Source organism: Cyprinus carpio, chromosome A11 (genome assembly GCF_018340385.1).
Source record: "Cyprinus carpio isolate SPL01 chromosome A11, ASM1834038v1, whole genome shotgun sequence".
Classification (NCBI taxonomy): domain Eukaryota; kingdom Metazoa; phylum Chordata; class Actinopteri; order Cypriniformes; family Cyprinidae; genus Cyprinus; species Cyprinus carpio.
The window spans coordinates 3,262,172-3,287,223 of NC_056582.1; the positions used below are offsets into that span (position 1 = coordinate 3,262,172).

Here is a 25,052-nt window from a genome sequence, read left to right on the forward strand (position 1 = left end):
AGAGTGTACCTTTTTAAGCGTTTGCTGAAGTTGTCCGTGCGGCTGCTGGCGTTAGGCTATGTGGTTTACTAGGCTAACGTTAGCATGTAAAGATGAAATGATTAAGCGTAAATAATATTGACAGATATTGAACTTAAATGTGAATTTCCATATGTTTAAAAACACACTACTGATTTAATACTGATCTTCCCTGATAAATCTGTTTAAGTTCTCAAACAAACAAGGTGAGGGGGAAACGCCCTTTAGAGGGAACAAAGGTTTATAAGAGCTATAAAAGGTAAACCCAAGTTTCATGTTGACCAGTCTATAAATTATAAATATAATACATTTGGAAAAAAAAAAAACATTTCCTTCCCTTCTGACTTTTAAATAAAAACAATGACAATTATCTATCTTAATATATCGATAGACTTTATTCATTTATTCAAGAGATTGCCTTTGCATATGGCTCATTCTCTAATTTAGGGTAGCATTTCATGTCAGCAAAAAAAGCACAAAGACACTGTCCTTTCTCAGTGGAACATTAAGTGTCTCAATATAGTATATTAATTCGGTGTTACGTATCCTGTTATCTGCTTGGAGCTTAAATATTAACTGTTTTTACATTTTTTTAAATAAAAAACATGTTTTTACTTCAGAGTTTGTCAACTGTTACGGGCCAAAGCGGTGTTATAAAAAACCATTCAATTCAGTCTTGCACTGAAATTAAATGCAATTTAGAAGGCTCTTGAGTTTATTACTGACACATTTGTTATTTAAAAAATGATTTTCATAAGTCAACCTTTTTTTAAAGATGAACATGCAATGCATTTATAACTGTCATATGGACAAGGATGTTTTTCATCATAAATCTCCATTAAAAGTTATTTTTGATCATTAAAAAGGGTTTATAGTAGTAAACTCCAACCTATGCAAATAACATTATAATGCTTAAAATGTCAGAAACATCAATATTGGATAACTTTAAAAATCTAATTGTAACCTATGTGACAATGAAAATCCACCACGGCTGACAGACTAGTAACCTAGTTGACTTGACATATTGTTAACTATGGACAACATTTATTCATGAGACAGAATTTAATTAACAAAGTTGCTTCAGGTGAAAACCCTTTTAATTTTAAATGTAGAATTATTCAACAGTACAGAAATGCACATAATTCCACAGAGAATACATTGAAATGCACACTAACAAAACTTTCAATTCACAAAGACCTGTGACGTATAAAAATCATTGTTTATGCATTTAAAAAATCTGAAATGATCAAACAAATACCCACCTAAATTCATGGGAAGTTTGAATATAAAGTGAGCAGGAAATAGCTTTAGAAAATATCCCCACAAAGCCTACAATCAACATTCAGTCAATCAAATAAAACAAGCTCATTCTTTAAGCCATTCTTTTTCAGGATTCTTCCTGTTACAAGACCCTGACATTATCCGCCTATGTGCCCTTTTCGTGTTGGCCATGAGGTGCATTGTGCACAAGCGGTGACCTGCGCACCTCAGAGGAAACAGAGGCATGTTGAAGTTCCCAGTAGTCTTGGATCCTGGGGATTCTGACACGTATGCTCTGGTTTGAAGTGCTATTGTATCTTTTTAGCTTCTTGCTTGGTTGATCTGATTTTCTTTTTTGCTTTTCAAACAAGTCTCTCAGTTTCTGTATTTTCTCTATGTAATTTTAGTTTCCTCTTTTGGCCTTTATTCTTCCAGTCTTCTTCTGTCTGAAATAAACAACCAGTATATTGTATATTAATGTACAGATGAAAACATGTGGGTAACACTGGGACACAGTAAATGCATAAACCTGTTTTCTGTCTTTGCCTCATGAACTCTACCTGCTGCTCTGAGGTGGATGTTAATAACGAATAATTAAAGCTTGCCTGAAGGCAAAAATTAAGTAAATGCTGAGCGTGTGTGGTTATTGGTTTTAGTTTCATTTTAACTAATGCATTAACCACATCATTAACTAGTTCGCCCCGATCTGTTAATGTAAAGAGATGCATTAGTAAATGTTTAAGATTCCCATTAACAAACATATTAGAAGTAATCCTGAAGAGTGGAGTTGTTCATTGTTAGTTAATGCGCAACGCTAATGCATTAACTAACTTTTGTGCTAATGGGTAAGATGGTGGGTTGAAAATATTCACCCCTTAGTGTGTCAACTGCTATGCAAACTAATGTAAATATGTACAGTAAGTTAACCTTAAAACATTAAGGATATTTACAGGCATTAGTTAATGTTCACTAATGCATCCAACTAATGTTAACTAATTGCGCTGTTAGCGTGAATAGATGCATTAATATATATACAATGAGTTAAGCGCTGGCAAGAATTAGCTAATGCTGAACATAATTGTGGTTTCGAGGGGTTAAATTCATGTTGACTAATGCATTAACTAATGTTAACTAATGCAACCTTATTGTAAAGTGTTACCAGAAAAACAAACAGAACACCTAAAAAATCAAGCGTCACAAGGCATTCAAGTCGATCAGTTATATATTCATAATGAACGTGTCATTTTAAGCACATTGTAGCATCTATACTAGTCAACGTTCAGCTAAGTAACTAGAAACTAGCTTCATTATTAAGTGTCTTATTAAATGGATGTCAACTTATCTATAGTCTCTTGAAAAAGGTGCTGGAATACACTACACGATTTTGTGACCGATTTTCCACAGATTTACAGTCTGGAGAAGTTGATGCTCGTTGCCAAAGATCGAGATCCAGTCTGTAGATTTGACCCAAGGCGGTGACAGAATCCATAGATAATTGATTAACTAAACTTAAAGTGACAAGCATCAGTTAATATTTCACTAGTGTTTATGGAAGTATTTACATAGTAGCGTTCAGTGTGGAAGAGCTTAAAGAGCACACACACTGAGCTTAACTGGAGCAGCAACATTTTTTAATACATTTCATGTAATATTCATTAAAATGACCGGGTTTTGCTTAAATAAGCGGTAATATAGGTCAAATAATATATAAGTTCATACATATTTGAATTTAAGCAGTTAATAGTAAACAGTATCTATGAAATGATGATACTTCAGGTGATTGTCTTCAGAAACATTTTTTGTTATGCTGGTTGAAAGTTTATATATTGTGTGGAAGGCATATAGGACCAAGAAATGTAATTTTTGGCTTTCCTACCTGCCTGTAATGATACATCATTAAGCGTGTTCACCCATATGTATTATCCACGACCCGGCAGGGGGAATGGCAGGAAAACATCAACACACCTGAACCTTCCGTCTTAGTGTTGTTACCTACTTTACTAACACTGTGTGCTATATAAGTTCTCTCATGATGTATTGTAGTAATGTTGTCTCTGGTTGTCTGAGATCTATGTGTGCGTTCATGCGTTCCAGGGCCGTGGCTTTGGATTTGCAGGGAGGCTGGGATGATTGCTTTCAGTGCTATCAGGCTAAAGTCAGCATTTTCCAAAATCTCCTACTGCACCTTTTAAGAGCTCCAACTCATGCTGCGTTTTGAATTTTAATAAAGAATAAAGTCTGTCAAGGTGGCGATCCTTGGAAAGGACATTCACTCTCCATTCATTCTTTATCTAACACAGTCACACACACACACACACACACACACACACACACACACACACACACACACACACCTTCCCTATTTAACACATTCACACACACGTGCAAACATGGAATACACACAAAATGTGATGTTTATTAATATACACTGAATTAATTTGTATTTGCATTAGCATTATTTCTCAAAATTAGCATTATTATGTCTCAAAATTATTAAATAAAATTTACATAAGTGTTGTATGAGAGATCTATGCAGGCTTTTATATGTGATGTATTTATTCTAAAACACAATACACAGGATCATGATAGCTGTAATATGTCTGTAGAACTCCTGCTCTTACGTTTGAGTGTGCACCACTTACGAAAACAGGATCCAGAAGAGTGTTGTTTTCTGTTGTACCGGTGCTGATTAGCTGTGTGTATCCTTTATCTTCAAGCAAATTGAGAATAGGTTTGTTGTGATGAGACAGCTGATCTTCATTAAAGTCTCCACACACTATAATGGGCTTGAAATCCATGATCTCCAGAGATGTCAAGAGGGCATTCAGGTTTGCCAAAAACTCTGCTAAATTGTAACTGGGTGGTCTGTAGATCACTGCAAGAAGTGCTTGTTTGGGGGCTTCTATCTTCAAAACCAAATATTCCAGATCAGTAACATTCTGTATGTACATCAGAGGAGAAACTTGAAAGCTGTTCTTCACATAAATTGCCACTCCACCACCACTCTTATTTGCCAAATGGATATAGTTTGTGTAGGATGCATGTCTGTTGCGTCTGTACATGGTATACCCATCCAGCTGGAGGTATGCAGGAACAGCAGAGCCTGACAGGTGTGTTTCAGTTAGACACAAAACATCAGCCAGTAAAAGTTCATGGTGGCATTTCAAATCATCTAAATGACACTCCAGTCCCTCTGTGTTATGATGAATGATTTTAAGAGCAGAATTCATTTTTGAATCTTGTACAATGTGAAGGATGGGTTGAATATTCTGAAAATCTGCTTTTGTCATGTTCTCCAAGGAGGCACTTATTTCTGGATTACAGAAAATTTTCTTTTCATCAAAGTCTGTAATGTGCAGTCCACTGAGTGTTGTTGTTCTGCTGAGTGCAACATATGCCATGCCTGATTCAAATATGTGCTTCAGTGATACAACAGCACAATCTGTTGTCATTCCTTGGACTTTATGGATTGTGCAAGCAAAAGCAAGCTTCATGGGAAATTGCCTTCGAACTGTTCTTTTTTTTTTAGTGGTTCCTCTGACCTCTCAATATAGACAATATTGTCATCTCCATCAGGTGCTTTGTTGCGATGTTTCTGTCCAGCAGTCACATTATCTAGATGAAGACCAATTGATTGAACAACAGGAACACCAACTCGAGTGTGAGCTGTTATTTTTGCCACATTGCCAAAAGTACCATTAACCAGTCCATCTTCTACATCAATATTTCTAGTAAGCATCACTCGTGCACCAATAGCAATCTGTAGTGTATCAATTAGATCACGTTTATCTCCTTTTAATGGAACAGCTTGCCTTTTCATCTCACCTGTTCGTGGATCTTTTTTGTAGTCATGCGCATCAAGGTTAATGATATCTGAAAAGCGTGATGATATGGCTTCAGTGTTATGATTTTCTACCTCTTTGTTGGTTGCATAGATGTGTAATGCATCAGTAGGACACTCTTCAGGGGAGGATCTTATGACCGCTTCTAACATGCACTTTTCTGCATCAGTCAGTTTTGCATGCTTCTGTTTCACCCTCAGACGGTTGAGAAGCTCAGCATATGCAAGATCATCTCTCTGCCTCATTATCTGTGTCAGGGTTATCATTTGAAAATGATCTTTCCAGAAGTCCAGCACATGGTTCTCATACACACAGAGTGGTTTTGCTCTTCCTAAAGGTGGCAGTTGGTGAAAATCCCCCACACATAATACTGATAATCCACCAAAAGGTTTCTGGTTTCCTTTTATCTGTTGCAGTCTCCAGTTCACATATGCAAACAACTGTTTTGACACCATTGATATTTCATCAATAATTAAAATGTGTGCATTAGAAAGGTCTGCCCTCATTTCATCCAAGCTGTTTCCCAGTCCTTGGTAAGGAGGCTTCAAGCTTCTTGGGAGCTTCAAAAGACAGTGCAGTGTTTTACCAGAGATGTTAAAGGCTGCAGTGCCTGTGAATGCAGTTAAAAGGACAGTAGGCTGTGAAATGTCAGTATGCTCTCGCATGCATGGAAGCCTGCGCAAGATTTTAGATGCTTCAGCATAAATAGATTTAATAACATGTGATTTACCAACTCCGGCTCCTCCATTCAAAAAATACAGAAATGGTTGTGGGTTTTCACCAGAAACACATCTTTTACACCAGTCTCGAACGGCATAAAATATGGAAGCTTGTGTTTGATTCAAGCTCTGATACATTCTGCGAATCTGTACAGGATTTAGCTGGGCAGCTTCCATGAGTGGCATAGCTGTATTACTGATAGAGGTAGATGCTGTGTATTCAGGAATGTCTTCTTGCTCATTCACTTCATTAGGATCAGTGGGTTCACGTTCCATAATGCTCTCCAATCTGATCAGTTCATTTGCAGGTGCCAGTGTAGTCCATGCATCTTCAATTGGCCCATTCTGTTCAAAATCCTCAATTGCCTTTTCAATAGCCTCGTTGTGTTTTTCATATTTCTCACGGTTTTCATTTACAATGTTGAACACACGTTGCAGTTCATCAGTGCCTGGTAGTTTTACTGAAGCAAATGCATAAAATGATTCATATGTCGGGAATCTTGTGGACTTCAGCTGTTCATCTCTGCGATATGGTAGGTAAAGTTTTAGAAGAGTTCCATAGAATTTTTCTGGATGTTTTTCTTGTGAAAAACGAGCAAATCTAATAACAGCAGGCTTTCCCCTTGTTCTTTTCTGTATGCATCCCATATTTTTTTGAAGTGGCAAAACATTTTTACCTTTTGTCTGTCCTCCATAAACTATGCGGTATTCACTTGCAAATTCAGCCATGCACATGTTCTCAAATTCAGGTCTGTTAGGTCTGGCCTTGTACTTGTCTGGCAATCCTGTCATCCACACATTCTCCATGTCATCATCCATGGTCTGCAAGTACCTCATTGGTAAACTCATCTTTACAGCATTGTCATCAGTGGGTATAAAAATGACAGAACGTGATGATGATTTCAATTTCAGACTGCATGTGCGAGCGACTGCCTCTTGAGCGCTGACTTCTCTATTCTTTGAATAGGCATTCATGACCTGCTTCATACACTCTCGGTCAGACAGGTTATCATGACTTGAGTCTTTTATCACTCTCTTCAGGTAATCACTCATCTCATGTTCAGATTTTGAAATGTACGAGAGCATGTACATGATACAGCTGTAGGGGTTCAGAATGAATTGTATGTCCATGTTTGCATTCCAAGCTCTTAATAACATTGGATTGTAGCCATTAACCCAGCAGTCCTGTGGTCGTCTCTCCATAACTATTAAACTTGATGTAGACAGAGCCTCAATATGTTTCTCATACTCTTCATAAGTCATGTTTGCTTGATTGAGTAGCTGTGTAATGGTTTCAAAACTCTGATTTGAGTCATTCAGTAGATCCCACACCTTCTGTAGCCGTTCTTTTGCAACACTGGCATAATCTCTTTCCTCTGATCCATTCTCATCATCAGACTGTTCTGCAGGAGGAGGTCTGGGGCTGGTTATTGTGGTTCTATTAATGGGTGGTTTAGGAAATCCAAATCTGCAGTGCTTCTTGTTCTTTCTACAGGATTTGGAGTGATTACGGCTGTGCATCTGCACTTCACTTACAATTCTGTGCAGTTCTGGGTCTTTGTTTGGATCTGGTAATTTGCATGATATATATTTATCAATGAAATCACAAACATCCTGATCTTCATCATTTTCGAACTCTGGAGCATCTTTCACCCAAAATAAACAGTGAATGTGTGGAGATCCACGTAACTGAAATTCTACTCTGTAAAAAAAGTCAATTACCTCACCGATAGGCCGAGCAGGTGACATGATTAGATCCCTCATTAAGGCTTCAACGCGTTTTTCAAACATCCGCATGGCTGTGACTGGGTTGCTTCTCAGGATTTCACATTTTTCAGACCAGTCTAATTCATCAAAGTTCACAGTTTCACCTTGTTGTGCTTTAATAGCAGTAATCACTTCAGGCCATCTCATCTCAGCAGCACTAAACGTACAGAAAAATGTGGGATTGCCCAGCTGTCTCAACATAGCAAATAAGTCACGCATAGTTTTCTCCCAGTATGCTGGAGTCCCTCTTAATGGTTGCATGAAACGTGTTGCCTCCTTATTATTCACAAGCTTTTCTAACTCCTGTTTATCCTGCAGCAGTGAACAGTTTATTCTGCGTCCATCACGGGTCATGGGTTTTGCTTTTCTCAGCTGGATAGACATACTAGATGTGGCCATATGCATTTCAGTGACAAACTGAGCAAAGAAGATGTAGTTTGTGTCTCTTGCACAACGATTGTCAATAGAAAATAGCCTTGTGTTAAAGTATCTGCTGGGGGAAACATGTTTTGCTCTGTCAGGCTCATCAAAGGTATTTTTCCCATCAGGGAACTGAACCGGGAATGACATTGATTCAAGTTTTTTAACTTTGAAAATGCTAACAGGACTATTTTTCGATGCTGGGGCAATGCAAAATATTCCATCATCATAAGACAACAGCTGCTGACCAAGATCTGGGGGCTGAAGACATGTATCCAAAGCAAGGCCTCTTGATTGTTCATCTGCAGTAGTCTCAGGGTCATCACTTGAATCATTGTGTTGATTCTCATTGCTCTGTTCTTCAGTGTTCTCATTTTGACTGCTGCTCTCAAAATCCATTTCCTCATCAGGAGCACTGATGTCATTTGCGGATTGTTCATGCTCATTGAACATTTCTTCTTCTGAGAGTGCTGCATTAATGATGATATCTTTATATTCTGAATGCATTTCTTTTAGTTTACTTAAAGCAGACAAGACCTTACGCATGTTCAAAGTCTGGAACTGATAGTGACCTTGGTAGCACAGACGTCTTTTCAATTTCACAGTAAGCAGCTGTGATTCACTTCTGGGCCTTGGTAAACAATTTACTGTTGTTTCCACTTCAGATGCAACAGAAATTACAGCTCCTTTTATAGCTCTCTGTTGGCCTTTAGGAAGTGTTAAAATTTTTGCAAAGGGAATGTACTTTGCAATGACATGTCTTTCTAGAATATTTAAATCAGACAGTTCTGGAGGAATGGGAGTGAACTGAAGCATATTAGCTACAGCAATATCTGGCATTAGACCTCTCAAAAGTGTTGTATGGCAGCAGTGACAGATCCATTCTGTTTTCATGTTCTCCAAGGCACATCGATCAGGGCAGTCAGAGCAGATGTGAACATAGTTTCCAGTCAAGCAAAGTGCAGCAACTGTTGGATTTTGTTTATATTTATGCACTTCACAATTGCGCACTTGATTGGAGAAGAGTGCTCTGGCACAGCATGTGCAGACATAAGTTGGCCCCTGTTTTATAACATCTCTGAAAACATTTAAGTCTCTTAACATGCCTGGATCTTGTACTATGTCATGCTGGCTATCTTGTAAAGTTTCTCTCTGCCGCTGCATCAAATACATTTCTTTGTATTTGTACTGTATCTCTTGTGCACAATGTACTTTGTGAAGTACCTTAAGAGCAGATGTTTTGCATTTAGATTTGAATAAATAATATTCTTTCTGACGAGCCCTAAAATGAGCATCACAGTGATAATACCGTTTAAAAATGTCTTTCCTTCTTTTATAGAAGTTAGGATCATTTTTGCATCGGTTTGTGTAATGGTCCTTTTGCTTTTGCCTAAAAATTGGATCTTTTAAATATCTGTCAACAAGACTTTGCTTAAGTTGTTCCTTATACTTAACATTGTCCCTGTAATTCTGAATGACATAATTCTTTTGTCTCTCCCTGAATTGTTCCCGATTCCTGTAATTCTGAATGATATAATTCTTTTGTCTCTCCCTGAATTGTTCCCGATTCCTGTAATTCTGAATTATATAATTTTTTTGTCTCTCCCTGTATTGTTTATCATTTTTGTAATTGAAGGTTATTTTACACTTTTTATTTTGTCTGTATTTTTCATTATTTTTATAGTTGTTTCACATTGCTTGTTTGCGTTCTTCTCTATAAGTAATATTATTCCAATAGTTGTTCTTCATGGCTTGGTTATGTCTTTGTCTGTATTCACTACTACTTTTATAATCATAGACTTCACGTACAGCCTGTTTTTTGTCATAAACACCTTGCCTCTGAACCATTTCTTTATGCCATTTTTTATAGTATGACTTTCTTTTTCGAGTCTTGTTCAGTTTTTCTTTCTGCTCGACTGTGAATTGTGAATTCTGGTGATTTGGAGCTGACAATGCCAATTGATCCTGTGACAGTAGGTTATGAGAGGGTTCACTCAATGGTAAATTTTTAGATTTATCTGGATTCTGAGTGACAGTAGTTTGAACTTCCATTTTATCTTGATAAATCAAGTGGACTTGTTCATCAGTTGATGTGGCTCTGTTAATAGCAGTCTCAGATAGTTGTTGAACTGAATCTTGGATTTGAACATACTGTTGTGAGACATCAGCAGATGAGCATTGTTCATCATTTGACAGAGCTTTGTTCTCTTTGTTCTCAAATGTGAATGATGGTTGCACATTGCACAGCAGTTCATGTTGTTCATCAGATCACAGCAGTCTCAGAGAGTTGAGACTGGATCTTGGGCTTGAACGTACTGTTGTAGGACATCAGCAGATGAGCATTGTTCATTGTTTGGCAGAGCAAATGAGACGGATGGTTACATGAAGATCACAGCAGTTCAGAGACTTCAGTACACACAGCTTTCAGTCTCAAATGAATGATACAGGCAGCAGCTCAAACTCTTCCTGGTCTCTCAAATCGAAACACCCTTGATACAATAGTAAAAGCCTGTCCACGAGATCCTGTAATTGATGAAACGTCAGGAATACCGCTGTACCTGTGCCTTCTTCAACAGGTATTCCATATATTGATCTGCAGTGAGAATCAAAATAGCCAAACCTCCCTGATTGATCTCTGAATACAGCGATACATGAGCCTCCACACAACAGCAAAGCATCACTCACATCAGCTCTGAGACACTGCAGAGTATTCTCAAGATTCTCATAGTTGCCGAGTGCAGGTGTATCTCTCAGAAATCCAAACCTCTGGGGATGTTTCAGGATGTTATAGCAGCTAGAGTTTGTCTCAATTGTCTTTGGTAGCTCGTCAAAATTTAAAAAATTACCCACAAATTTTCCTTTGCTTTGCAGAGCTCGTTTGACACTAGTGTAAACTGCATCACCCTTCTGTAAAATGCCATCTAAATCAAAACTCTGTAGCTCATTTTGTTCACTATGGACTGCTAGGAACATTAAGGAATTACAAGTACACTGACGGCCTCTGGAGTACACACTGTACCTCGCATCGGTCTGACAGTGAGACGCTTTAACAGACAGCACGTATGGGTTTTCCTCACTCATACCTGATACAGAGTTGGTACTGTTACTGGTGCCCAATGAAGACTGTAGCTTTCTGCGCTGTTTCTGTGATTCACTCCTCTTTCCTTTTTTTGGCATGGTGATGTTTCAGTACTGGAAATCAAGCAAATGTGTCTGAGTATTGGATAAATATATTGATGTTCACTTATACTTTAATTAGAACACAGATAATGCTTTTATGTAGATATACAGAAATTAAATATTTGATATATAACAAGAAAACAGTAAATTAATTAATGTAAAGTTAACCAATAAATGATTGTGTACTTTAAAAAAGTTGATAATCCAACATTGTGAAATCTGGAAATTTCTTCACTCTTTCATAATTTAAAATTCACTACCAAGCTCTCATTTTGATGTTCAGGTTTTTCACAGTCAGGTTTTTCACAGTCAGCTTTTTCACAGTCAGTTTTTCACAGTCAGGTTTTTCACAGTCAGGTTTTTCAAAGAGTTTTTGGTTTTCAAAGAGTTTTTGTGGTTTCAAGTATTTTCAGGTGGCTTTATTTTTCAAGATGCGTCAGCAAGCTTGCATTTGCGTTTGGGTTCATGCGTTTTGGGTTTTGCGTTTTGGATAAGATTGCGTTTGGGTCGCAAGCAAGCGAAGCAGCAAGCAATGCAGCAGCGTTTGGGGGTTTAGCAGCCAGCAGGTTGAAATGGATATAAAGGTATGGATAGGACAGGACAGGACAGGACAGTAAAGGACACACACACAACAAATTAAATGAAAAATGGATATAAAGGTATGGATAGGACAGGACAGGACAGGACAGTAAAGGACACACACACACAGAAACACATACACACAGAAAAGAACAAGTTAATAAACACTCTTCAAACAGGAATACAAAATTGCACTTCACACACACACACAAAAAAAAGACTAAGCAGTTAAATAAATTGCAATAATTAAACAATTCTAATATAATAATTTCTAAAATGGTTACTTACTGTAAAGAGGGGGAAAATGTAATAACAAATAAATACAAAATGCATATGGCTGAATTAGATTTGTATGAAAATAACTGCATTTTTGGTTGATGATGCTATCCCAATAAATTTTAAAAATAGTTCTTACATTGATGGAAATAAAGACGTCCAATCTACTGTAGGAAAAAAGACACCAGTTCTGTTCACATCTCACACAAATCAGGCTGTTCATTTAAGCTATGAAACCTTATTTTTACTCAACATATTTACATTAACTTTCAAATGCCTCTCAAAATAAACTTTATAATTTTGACTAATAGCTAAATGTGTCATATCTCATTATATTATATACATTAAAGGCTAAGACAGCTATGTCTATGTAAAAGCTACAGAACATGTAGAATTGTACATTTCAAAATAAAGATATGTCTGATTAACATGTTGCGTGTCTGTTACTTGCATAGACAGCCAACGCAGCCTCAACCCTATAAATAAATGAAAAAAAATAAATAGCTATTATGGCTGGGTATTATTAAAAAATTTTCGATATCGATACCTTGACTTCGATAACGGTTCCTGAATGATACTTTTTTTGATACCAATTTTATTAAATCAATTTTAACAATTTATATATCTTTTTGAAGGTCTTTTAATTGAGAATGTGAAAATAAAAATAACTTTTCTGAAAATGTCCTCATTGTGACTCATTTTGCCAGTACTGTTTATATATATATATATATATATATATATATATATATTATATATATGTGTGTGAGTGTGTGTGTGTGTGTGTGTGTGTGAATTACCTTTAAAAGAAGGTTCTGATGACCACTTGGCAGTAGGCAGGAGGAAGGAGGAAAACACAACCTAAAAAATAGAATAAATAACCATTAAGATCTTCTGCACACAAATGTTATCCTAATGATAAGTACTTAATAAAAGAGAGTATTACATTTTGAGAAATGCTGACATAGCATATATGCGAAACCTAAGAAGTCAGTTAATGCCAGACAGACAGTTAAAAAGATAACTTACCGCAGAGGATGCAATGATCTGGCAACCAAAGATGCACAGACAAGCAAAAGGGAGAAAAAGAAGAAATCACTTATATGATTCAGTAATATGAGGATCAAATATTACATAGATTTGTGTGTACTGACATGTATTAGAGTAACTTATTAAACATGAATTATTGACTGATCAGAATCTTATGAAAATCTAAAATCTGAATACATAGATAAATTATTGATTTACCACAAAGTTATAAAAAATGCAAGCAAAAACACATCACAATATATGTCCATGTTCTTCATCTCTGCAAATCATTCTGTTGTTATACAATTTGAAACTAGTGAAGGTAGGTTTTTGCTGTGATAATTAAATGCAAATACGGAGAATCTGTTAGGCTGTCAATCAAATACTTACACAGCAGGGGCAACAGCTTGTTCGCACACAAGGAAAAGGAAGAAATAGATACAGGTATGGACAGATGGACATGAGCATTAGTTATGTAAGTGGCATTAAGTTTGTCTGGTTGCTATTGCAGTAAAAATGTGAGCATCAACACATGATAATTTATTATATTAATACTATGATTTTGCTCAAAACTCACAATGCCATCGAGAGTCTGAAATAACTTCCACTGTCCATCTGACTAACGTTATGCTTATTACAGAATGAGACAAAATATTTCATATACACAATGATAACGGCTATGTCCATTAGCACTGCATTAGAAATATACTTTATTCTTATGACAATACCCAAGATTATTTAAAGAACACAGACAAACCATATATTGTTGTCATCGGCTGTTTATTGTTTCCATAGTTCATAAGTCAATATCTGTATTTTATGCAGCTACCGCGATATTAGGGATTCATGACATCCGTATGAGGCGATCGCACACCGGACGAGGACCGCGGCGCCGCGCCACGTCTTTAAAGTATTACACATCATTTTCTACTAGTGTACCCACACCGGCGGCGACCAGCTACGTTATGTTTTACTTGTTGTATGGATATGGTTGTATGAGCTGGTCTAGATGCGGCGCGAATCTTCCCGCCTTCACTTGTGGACTTGCTGCGCGAGGGCGCCCTGCGGCGTCGAGTACGAATGAAACAGACATTGATCATGTTTAGCGCTTCATAATGCTCACATCACCTTGCTTTTGATTAAAATAATACTACTCTCAAAAAAATGTGAAGTAAACATATCACAATACATCAATGTTTGCCCAATTGTGTCCACTTTTGAGCTAAAAGTCCTGAGGGACGTTGTTTAGTCACGACCGTACGGGAGGAAACGTTAACTTATTTTTTCCTCAGTGTATACGTTACACCTGAGGCTCATTTCAAAGTAAATTTGTCGTTTTGTTCCTGATTATCCATCAAATATCGTACATTGGGCACATCAGTTAATGTTTTTGACAAAAGGAACAAATTAGACGCAAGACAAAAACCGTTACAGCATCTCCTGGCAGTTCCCTCACGAGACGAATTATCATAATACTTAACGGAAATTAACATATTATTCATGTTTTAGCAGTAACAAAACATTTATATTCAAATAAATAAATGCAACTACTTCAAATTCATTGACCCACACGTATTCTGATAATCTTTAATTGAAAAATTACCTCAGAAAGCTTTCAGTAACGTACTCACCTGAAGGAAGGACCGCCGGACCGGATGAATCCAGAATGATTGACAGCTCATTAGTTATGCAGATTTCTAGTGTCTCATTGGCCAGCTGGCTGATATATTTGTTTACCGTTTAAATACTAAAACGTAATACCCTCATAATCAAATAATTAATAACAGCATGGAGTAAATAATCACAAATAATTTATTCACCAGCATCTGACAAAATTTAATAATAATAATAATATTAATGATAATAATAATACACTTTATATACACTTTAATAATAACACTTTTTCAGAGTGTATGAAAAACACTTCAGAAGTATGGCAGCTAATTAAACATTATTATATGTATTAGGGATGTGACGAGATCTCGTGTCCCGCTAAATCTGGCTGGTCTCGCGAGAACGTGACGATATCCTCGCAAAACAATTTGCAGTTTACATTAGAGCTGCACAATTAATTGTTTAATGATCGCGGTCTCAATTCAAACACCCACGCAATCTTATTCCTGAATGACAACGATTCAGCTATGTCTATTAGACTGTTTCACCTCGCGAGCGTCAGTGGAGCGTGAGAAGCACGTTCTGTTGCTGCCCATGTTAATGAATCATTCAGGCTGCTGCTGATCCAGAAATAGAAACACAAAATGTATTTTCAACCACACATCATTATTTCTGTTACAGACATTTAATTAACATAAGTACTGGGATAAAAGTTTATAGTATGGGTATAAACATTTATTCTCTAAAGTAACGTTCAAAACGAAAGTATCTAACACGATTATGTATTGTAACACTTACACTCTTCCGCCAGCAGGTGGGGACAACTGCGCGTTTAAAAAAGTATTATTAATATAAACATTCAAACAGGACATTACAAAATGAAAAAAAAACCCCATGAATTAATACAATTACTACATCATTTATTTTTTAATTTTGTTCAAATCAGTATATTTTTAAAGACTTAATTAATGAACATTGTCAAAACCACTAGTAAATTATTTTATTTTGTTAAGTTTTCTAATCTTTTTTTCTTCAGAATCGTGATCTCCAATTTATATATATATAAAACATGACTCTCAATTTATCCAGAATCGTGCAGCTCTAGTTTACATGTTGTTTAATGCTGCATATAATAGATATATCATATTATATAGATATATAATAGAAGTTTAATTTCATAAAGCACAACTTGAATTCAAAATGCTCCAACATTTTTTGCATTTTGGGTTTTTCAGTTGAATAAAAGACAATTTTTCCCTATATATTTCATCGAGGATTTCTTAAAAAAAAAAAAAAAACATCTAAAAATCTCATCTCGTCTCATTCTTGTGAACCCAGTCTTGTGTCTCGTCTTGTGGGATAAGTGTCTCGTCACACCCCTAATATCTATCTTTTGTGCTCTTATTGTTTTGATGTATTATTATGAGCTATACACTGTAGCCATCCAGTACAATTTATGGAAAAAAATAGACATTATAATTGAAATGTATTATATTATATTATATCATATCTACACTGTATCTATCTGTCTGTTTGTCTTTCATATAAACCACCTGAATACCTTAGCAACAGCATAGCAACACCCTAGCAACCAGCATGGGTACCCCTATCTATCTATCTATATATCTATCTATCTATCTATCTATCTCTGACAAACTGTATTGCCTTCAAATGATTCAAACTTTATGCTTTTAAAACTACTTTAAACTTCAAAATATTTCAGACTGAAAACTATCAAACTTAAAACTTTTTAAACTTCATAAACTTTTTTAATCTTTTCAAACTTTTCAAGCCAACTTAAAGTTTGTCTTGACGAACTTTTTTATCTAACTTAAACCACAAATCGTCAGACCTTCAGACTGGTCTGACTCGGGTTTGCTAGATCTAACTGATCCGGATTATGGTTTTTCAAACCAGACTACCAAAACCACCTTACATCCCATAGACTTTCATGAGGGGGTGCAAACTTTTTACAAAATAAGACTTATAAATGTATTTAAGTTTGTCTACTAACCATAGCAAACCTTAAAAACTGATACAGCTAAAACCAGCTAAGCTGATCAGTTTGTGCTTTGGCTAGTCTCCCAAGCTGGTTTTTAAGTGGTTTTGGCCACTGTCACGCTGGTCTTAGCTGGGTTTAGCTGGTTTTTACTGAATCCCACTGGTTTAAGCTGGTTTTTGGCCGGATTAGCATAGAAACATGCTAACAACATGCAAGTTACTCACTAATCAGACTAGAAACATACTTCTAACATGGTTTAAAGTGGTTTTGGCCACTGTCACGCTGGCCTTACCTGGTCTTAGGAGCTGGTTTTTCTTTACTGAATCAACTGGTTGTAGCTGGTTTAGTATAGAAAAATGAAAACAACATGCTAGTTACTCACTAATCAGACTAGAAACATGCTTTCAACATGGTTTTTAAAGTGGTTTTGGCCACTGTCACGCTGGCCTTAGGTGGTCTTAGCTGGTTTTAGCTGGTTTTCTTTACTGAATCAACTGGTTTTAGCTGGATTAGAATAGAAAAATGTTAACAAAATGCTAGTAACTTGCTTATCAGACTAGAAACATACTTCTAACATGGTTTAAAGTGGTTTTGGCCACTGTCACGCTGGCCTTAGCTGGTCTTAGCTGGTTTTAGCTGGTTTTCTTTACTGAATCAACTGGTTTTAGCTAGATTATCATAGAAACATGTTAACAACATGTTAGTAACTTGATAATCAGGTTAGAAACATGCTTTTAACATGCTTTTTAACATGGTTTTAAAGTAGTTTTTGGCCACTGTCACGCTGGTCTTAGCTGGTCTTAGCTGGTTTTAGCTGGTTTTTAGCTGGTTTTCTTTACTGAATCAACTGGTTTTAGCTAGATTATCATAGAAAACATGCTAGCGACATGCTAGTCACTTGCTAATCATGCTAGAAACATGCTAGCGACATGCTAGTCAATCACTAATCATGCAAAAAAACATGCTAGTCACTTGCTAATCATGCTAAAAACATGCTAGCGACATGCTAATCACTTGCTAATCATGCTAGAAACATGCTAGCGACATGCTAGTCACTCGCTAATCATGATAAAAACATGCTAGTCACATGCTAGTCACTTGCTAATCATGCTAGAAAAACATGCTAGCGACATGCTAATCACTTGCTAATCATGCTAGAAACATGCTAGCGACATGCTAGTAACTTGCTAATCATGCTAGTGACATGCTAGTCACTTGCTAATCATGCTAGAAACATGCTAGCGACATGCTAGTCAATCGCTAATCATGCTAAAAACTTGCTAGTGACATGCTAGTCACTCGCTAATCATGCTAGAAACATGCTAGCGACATGCTAGTAACTTGCTAATCATGCTAGTGACATGCTAGTCACTTGCTAATCATGCTAGAAACATGCTAGCGACATGCTAGTAACTTGCCAATCATGCTAAAAAAACATGCTTGTCACTTGCTAATCATGCTAGAAACATGCTAGCGACATGCTAGTCACTCACTAATCATGCTAAAAACATGCTAGTGACATGCTAGTCACTTGCTAATCATGCTAGAAACATGCTAGCGACATGCTAGTCACTTGATAATCATGCTAGAAACTGCTAGCGACATGCTAGTCAATCGCTAATCATGCTAAAAAACATGCTAGTCACTTGCTAATCATGCTAAAAACATGCTAGCGACATGCTAGTCACTTCCTAATCATGCTAGAAACATGCTAGCGACATGCTAGTCACTAGCTAATCATGCTAAAAACATGCTAGTGACATGCTAGTCACTTGTTTAATCATGCTATAAACATGCTAGCGACATGCTAGTCACTAGCTAATCATGCTAAAAACATGCTAGTGACATGCTAGTCACTTGTTAATCATGCTAGAAACATGCTAGCGACATGCTAGTCACTTGCTAATCATGCTAGAAACATGCTAGCGACATGCTAGTAACATGCTTATCATGCTAGCGACATGCTAGTCACTCGCTAATCATGCTAAAAACATGCTACTGACATGCTAGTCACTCACTAATCATGCTAAAAAACATGCTAGTGACATGCTAGTCACTTGCTAATCATGCTAGAAACATGCTAGCGACATGCTAGTCACTTGCTAATCATGCTAGAAACAGGCTAGCGACATGCTAGTCAATCGATAATCATGCTAAAAAAACATGCTAGTCACTTGCTAATCATGCTACAAACATGCTAGTGACATGCTAGATACCTTGCTAATCATGTTAAGTACATGCTAGTCACTTGCTAATTATGCTAGCAACATGCTAGCAACTTTGCTAATCATGCTAATGACATGTTAGTCACTTGCTTTTAATGCTAGCAATATGTTAATCACTTTCTTTTTTAAAACTTCTGAACTTTTTCAAAATTTTAAATCTTTTTAAACTTTTTAAACTTTTCAAACTTTCTAAATTTTTCAAACTTTCTGGTCAGGCTTTTTCAAGCCAACTTAAAGTTTGAACACAAACTTTACTATCTAGTTTCATAATGATATTTCCCCCCATTTTAAATTCTTATTATCCAATGAAAGGATAAATTTTTGTGAATTTTTTAAATAAAAGACCAAAAGGATTAACAATGCAGATTTTCACAGCCTTTTTTGATCATATTTACCAAGGGGGCCAATATTTTTGGCCACAACTGTAAATCTGTATGATCTAAATTAGATCACTTAATTAGACGCTGCACTATAGCATGTTTAAAATAGGCTGACAAAAGCAGCAATTTATTAAAATCAAGATAACAGCCAATAAAATTAAAAACCTGTTTAAAAATAATATAGTGGAATAATAATAGTATCATGGGGACTAGTAACACTACTCTAAAAAAAACACCCTCAAACAAACAAAATACAGGTCCAAACGCAGATGGAGGAGCGGATGCATCATGATCAAGGAATTGAATAGAAGATCTGGTAGCAACGGTCTTATCAATAAAATGTTTAAGAGAAAAAATCACAAGCTACACTTACTACACTGTTGTGGTTTTCAGTGGCTACCCAGGTAAGGTCAAATTTTGTTTGAGAGGACACTGGTTTTTCAGGTTTAAGATAATGGATTGTTCATCAGCATGGTAACTTTCACTACACAGTTAGGGTTCCATTCTATGTTTACATTACATTTAGTCATTTAGCAGACACATTCATACAAAGCAACTTACATATGAGGACAATGGAAGCAACCAAAATCAAATGATATGCAAGTGCTATAACAAGTCTCAGTTAGCTTAATGCAGTACACATAGCCAGGTTTTTGAAATCATATAATAAATAAAAAGAAAATGAAAAAATAAAAATAAAAAGATAGAATAGGAAAAGAATAGAGCAAGCTAGTGTTAGAGGCCTTTTTTGCTTTTGTTAATTGTATAATAAAAATCATTGAAATCATATAATAAATAAAAAAGAAAATGAAAAAAGAAAACAAATAGATAGAATACAAAAACATGAGAGAAGCTAGTGTTAGTTTCTTTTTTTCTTCTTCTTTTTTTTTTTAAAGAAAACAAGCTGTTAGTCAATAAATAGAGTGCAAGTCTAAAAGGGGCATGTTTTTTCTCTCTCTCGCTATGTAAGAGATTACAAACCGAAACTGGTCCAATCAGCCAATCAGCCAATCAGGGCAAACTGACAAGTCAAAACATTATCCCATATTGTTCGGTACATATCAAAGCAGTTCCCAGTGAAAGCATTTTAGAAACAAAATCACTTTCCGTAAAGCATTTCACATCAAATTGAATTCATGTAAATTGGGACCTTTCTTTTTGATTCCATATAAACAAATTAAATTAATTTGACTAACTTACATTATATTGTCAGATGTTTTCTTTCACCTGCCTTCTCAAACTTTTGTGGATCAAACTGAAGGTTGTGTGATTGGATTTTTTTTTTCCTTTTTTTTTCTTCTTCTTCCTCTTATTTTTCCCACAACCCGGCATATGCAAATCTTTTAGGCATTATTTTTCCCTTCATAGGCGTGATGTGAGCAGGCCCTGGCTTGGCAGGCATGTTGGGACGAGGCTCTGGAATGATGCTGTATTCCTCCTCGACGACGACCCACAGTAAATGCAGAGCCACTCATCTGCAAAGCAAAGTCAATGTATTGTTCTAGACACCAGTGTGGGGTATGTGGTGGCATTAACTGAGACATTTCCTTTGTGAGGCCAAACGGAAAATGTTCTTGAGAGCAGTATCACTGAAGTCCACTTGATTACATGAAAACCATAAAATCAATCATAATCACTGTAATAATTATATATATTGCATGTTATATATTTATAAGAAACACGCAAGATGTCACATAGCTATCTTTTAGTTAAACACACTTGATCTCTGACCGCCTGAAGATATGAGAGATACTATAAATCGTTTACAGGAACTTGTTGAGGCCACTCCTTAAACACGTCAGTGCTCTGTTTAAAAGCGAGAGTCGAGGATCAACAAAGGTCAGAAAACGGTATGAAACCTACAATGAACCCGCCAGACACCAAATGTGTCTTGGTAAGTGTTACAACTGTTTATGTTTTTACCTTTTTCTTTTAAATTTTAAAAAATTTAATTGTCAACTACAATTTTGTATAAATATATTTATTCAGAAAGTATAAAATAGGAAGTTTTAGACAGTCTTTAGTTGTTGGATTAATAAAAAAATTATTAAAACAATACAATACAATTATTAACCAGTAACAAGCATTTAAATACAATATTTTCACTCTGGAATGACTGAAAAGGATTTCGTTCCTGTTTTTGGTTTCCAAAACGTTTTTGTTGTTGTTGTTGTCATTTCTTGTACTGTTCCTAATCTCTGATTTAGATACATTTAATTTAAGACTTACACTGAAAAATAAATGTACTCTCGTTAAAGCTCCGGACAATATTTGTGGCTGCATTTTGTACCCTATGTGTAGTAACATGCCCAGAGGACCATTTCCAACTGCAAGAATTGCTGTGCTGCTTGAACTGCCCAGAAGGTGAGTTACACAGGGTAAATGGTAGTAATAAATCTGAAAATTTAGGTCACCACTGTGAATCACTAAATAATCATACAATTCAAATCTACAGGTATGTATGTTGCCCGGAATTGCTCTGGAGGACCCACAAACTACATTGGTGTGCTATGTAATCCATGCCGCAGATGTGAAGGTATGCAACAATAAGTTTCATTAATGTTTAAAAATCTAAGATTTGAAATAGGAAATATTGCTGTAATAACAAAAACACTTTTTTATTTCAAACTATAGAACTTGGAGAGATAACTGTTTCCCAGTGCATGCAGTTTTTAGACACACAGTGTGACAGTAAGTATAATTACACTTTTTTTTTCTTTTTTTTTTTTCTTTTTTTTTGGTAACACTTTATTTTAGGGTCTCTTAACTAGTTGCTTATTAGCATGCATATTACTAGAATATTAGCCATTTATTAGTACTAATTAAGCACATATTAATGCCTTATTCTACATCCCTAATCCTACCCAATACCTAAACTTAACAACTACCTTACTAACTATTAATAAGCAGCAAATTAGAAATTTATTGAGGGAAAAGTCGTAGTTACACTTTTGTCAGTTTTTCATACATTATACAATTTCCTCCATTAATGTATGTTTTGAAACTTCTCTTGAAATGTTTCTTCAGTACAAATTGTTATGCAAATTTACAGAGTTCATAAAGAGACATGGTGGGAAAATTATTTTAATGCTATGCGTCACTACAGTGAACTACATGTAAAGTAAAAGCATTATTTACATGACTTTCAGTTAACTTCACTATTAAACTTCTTAAAGGTGGGCTCATAAAATCATAAACCCTGATAGCACATCATTTTATTAATGGCAGTGATATACATTGCCTAATAGTAATTACGGCTGAAATATGTTTGTCATTAGAACAAAATTTTAGGCACTGAACTTCATAATCACTGTAGATGAGATGACTTGACCATTTGTCAAATTGCATGTATTCTTGTACATTTGTAGACAGACTACAATAAACCTATGCATACATTCTTGCTAATTGCCCCCTTCTTTTCTCCCTTAGGGAAATTGCGACGGATAACCTTGTAAGTTTATTTGTTTTTGTTATCCTCTTTGCTTTGTGAAAACCAAATTCATAGTAAAAGTTTAATTTTAAGTTTTAACAAATCCTCAGGTATGGTTCCTCGTCTGTGATAGCCGCTATTTTCATCCTGACTGTGATTGTGGCAGCCTGCTTCTTTTGCAGAATCCGTAAATCAGGTGAATCTAATGAAAGCTCCGCAGGTAAACAAATAATTTTCTCTTTATATGGTCCGTTTTTTTTTTTTTTTTTTTTCTTTTTTTTTTACATTAAACTAATCATTTCTTTACACATTAATTAAATATTGACTGAATGTGTGTTAATTGTCTTTTTTTAGGAGAACCATTCCACATTTCCATATAAAAGATACAGAGACAGTCTGAAGAAAATCTTAAACAGAGGAAAATGTCCAGCTTTAAGAACTGTATATTATCATTCAGTGATTCAATAACATTAGAAATACTGCAATAAACAGTTCTAAAAAGAGGACAATAGTAAACAGTAGTAAACAATAGTACACTATTTAATGTGTCTTTTGCCTTTTCAGTTTGTAAGGTAGTTGTTAAGTTTATGTATAAGGTAAAATTAAGGGATCTAAAATGTGGACATGGAGAGTAAGGTAATAATATGTGCTTTAAGTACTAATAAACAACAGATATGCATACTATGTATGCTAGTAAACAACTATTCAATAGTGAGAATTTGTCCTTGATATATATGTTTGTGTGTGTAGGTGTGTGCACATCTGTTTATATTGATGTTATATTTAGAAATGTATCTATATTCAAACATACCTGATGTTGCATGATGCTGCATATTGCATATTTTTATTTTATATAATTTGTTTTTTTTTTTTTTATAAAAAAAGGAAAGAAAATAACTATTTGGAATTTCTAAATTCTTATAGTATCTATAGTATCTATAGTATTTTTTTTAATCAGATATTTGTACTTTGAAAAATTTATTTTATGTTCTGCTAGCAGAAAAACAAACACAGATACCTACATAGCACTCTAAATGCAAATTTAATTTGCACTAATTTTATGTTGGGAATTGCACCTTGTATTAATTATGTTGTCACAAAATTGATAATGTTTCACCAGACTGTCTTATGTTTGATTTGAAATTTTAACACAAGTGACTATGAATCTACAATGATTTAGACCAACATCTTATACAACAATACAAAAGGAACTCTACTTGTGAGCATTTGTTGTGATGAAGCATCATGTTTCTGACTATAGAATCCCTTTTCTAAATTGCCTTTTAAATGTTGATGACTGAATTTGTTTACTTTACAAACATAAAGTTTACTATTTTAAGTCAGACCTTGTGTGTTCGTGTGTCTTTATTTGTGTCATGGAGTAAATACTGTAGTTCCCTATCTGTCGGTCACAGTTATGTCAACCGACATATGGGGTCTTACTTGGGAGGACAATCATTTCTGAGTTTAACCCTCATGTGGTGTTCGGGTCAGTTTGACCAGGAGAAGATTTTCTTTTTCCCGAAAATACTAGTTAATGTTATCGCTTTGGACTGAAACGTAGTGACTTTGTTCCCAAAGGGTATAACTAAATCTCCATTTTTTTGGGGAAATTTTCTTATTTTTTTGTGGGGGTTTTGTTACCTTGTTACACTTGTGGTGTTCCCGGTCAAAAATGACCGGCCTATAAAAAATAGCTTATAAATCACTCATTATACCATATTTTTTCCCCCAATCTTGGATTCAATCTTTTTGTCAACTTGTTTTCTTTCAATTAGGACTGGTTTTATATTTCTATTTGCATCTGATTAATCGTGGGCCTCATTTATCTGAGAGAAGGCATGGTCAAAAATGGTCACAATGGCCGACCATTGAAAAGTGAATGGGAGAGACTGAAAATAACAGAACAATTTAGTTTTTCAGGAGCATGTTCATTATTTTCATGTACACATATGAGCATATGTGCTTGCAAACATCGAGCCCTTGGACCTGTGCATGTATCGATACATTTATAACACACGCTACCCAGTAGACACACACACGTTAAAACACACAAACTTTTTTGAGTATTACACACATTCTTTTCCACAGAGAGAAATTTGATCCTACCCTAACCTGCATCTAATATACATTTATCCATCTGACATTACCACAAACACACACACACACACACACACATACATACACACACACAAACACAACCTGGCCGTGACTGCAGTGACCCGGCATTTCATGTTCTTGTTTCATCACAGCTTCCAGACAAAATATTATGACATTTTGTTTTGGAACTGTGAGGTTCTCACACAGAACTAGA

At 35.6% G+C, this 25,052-nt stretch overlaps 1 protein-coding gene and 1 long non-coding RNA gene across 2 annotated transcripts; both read right to left on the reverse strand.

The window, feature by feature from the left end:
- Nucleotides 1–3,557: 3,557 nt before the first annotated feature.
- Nucleotides 3,558–11,393, reverse strand: LOC109052635 (ATP-dependent DNA helicase PIF1-like). Its single transcript, XM_042765916.1, has 2 exons — nucleotides 11,110–11,393; nucleotides 3,558–5,730 (listed from the first exon to the last, which is right to left on the reverse strand). The coding sequence occupies exons 1-2, from the start codon at nucleotides 11,201–11,203 to the stop codon at nucleotides 4,769–4,771; spliced, it is 1,056 nt and encodes a 351-aa protein (XP_042621850.1). The 5' UTR covers nucleotides 11,204–11,393; the 3' UTR covers nucleotides 3,558–4,768.
- A 466-nt stretch (nucleotides 11,394–11,859) lies between these two features.
- Nucleotides 11,860–13,355, reverse strand: LOC122146708. Its single transcript, XR_006161223.1, has 3 exons — nucleotides 13,088–13,355; nucleotides 12,859–12,919; nucleotides 11,860–12,537 (listed from the first exon to the last, which is right to left on the reverse strand). It is a non-coding gene; the product is annotated as an uncharacterized LOC122146708 (long non-coding RNA).
- Between the last annotated feature and the right edge of the window lie 11,697 nt (nucleotides 13,356–25,052).

Coding starts and splice junctions, on each gene's coding strand:
- LOC109052635 (XM_042765916.1), bottom strand. CDS start 11,203: ATGCCAAAAAAAGGAAAGAGGAGTGAATCACAGAAACAGCGCAGAAAG. Junction 5,731..11,109: donor CAGTACCAACTCTGTATCAG/GTATGAGTGAGG, acceptor CTGCATTCACAG/GCACTGCAGCCTTTAACATC.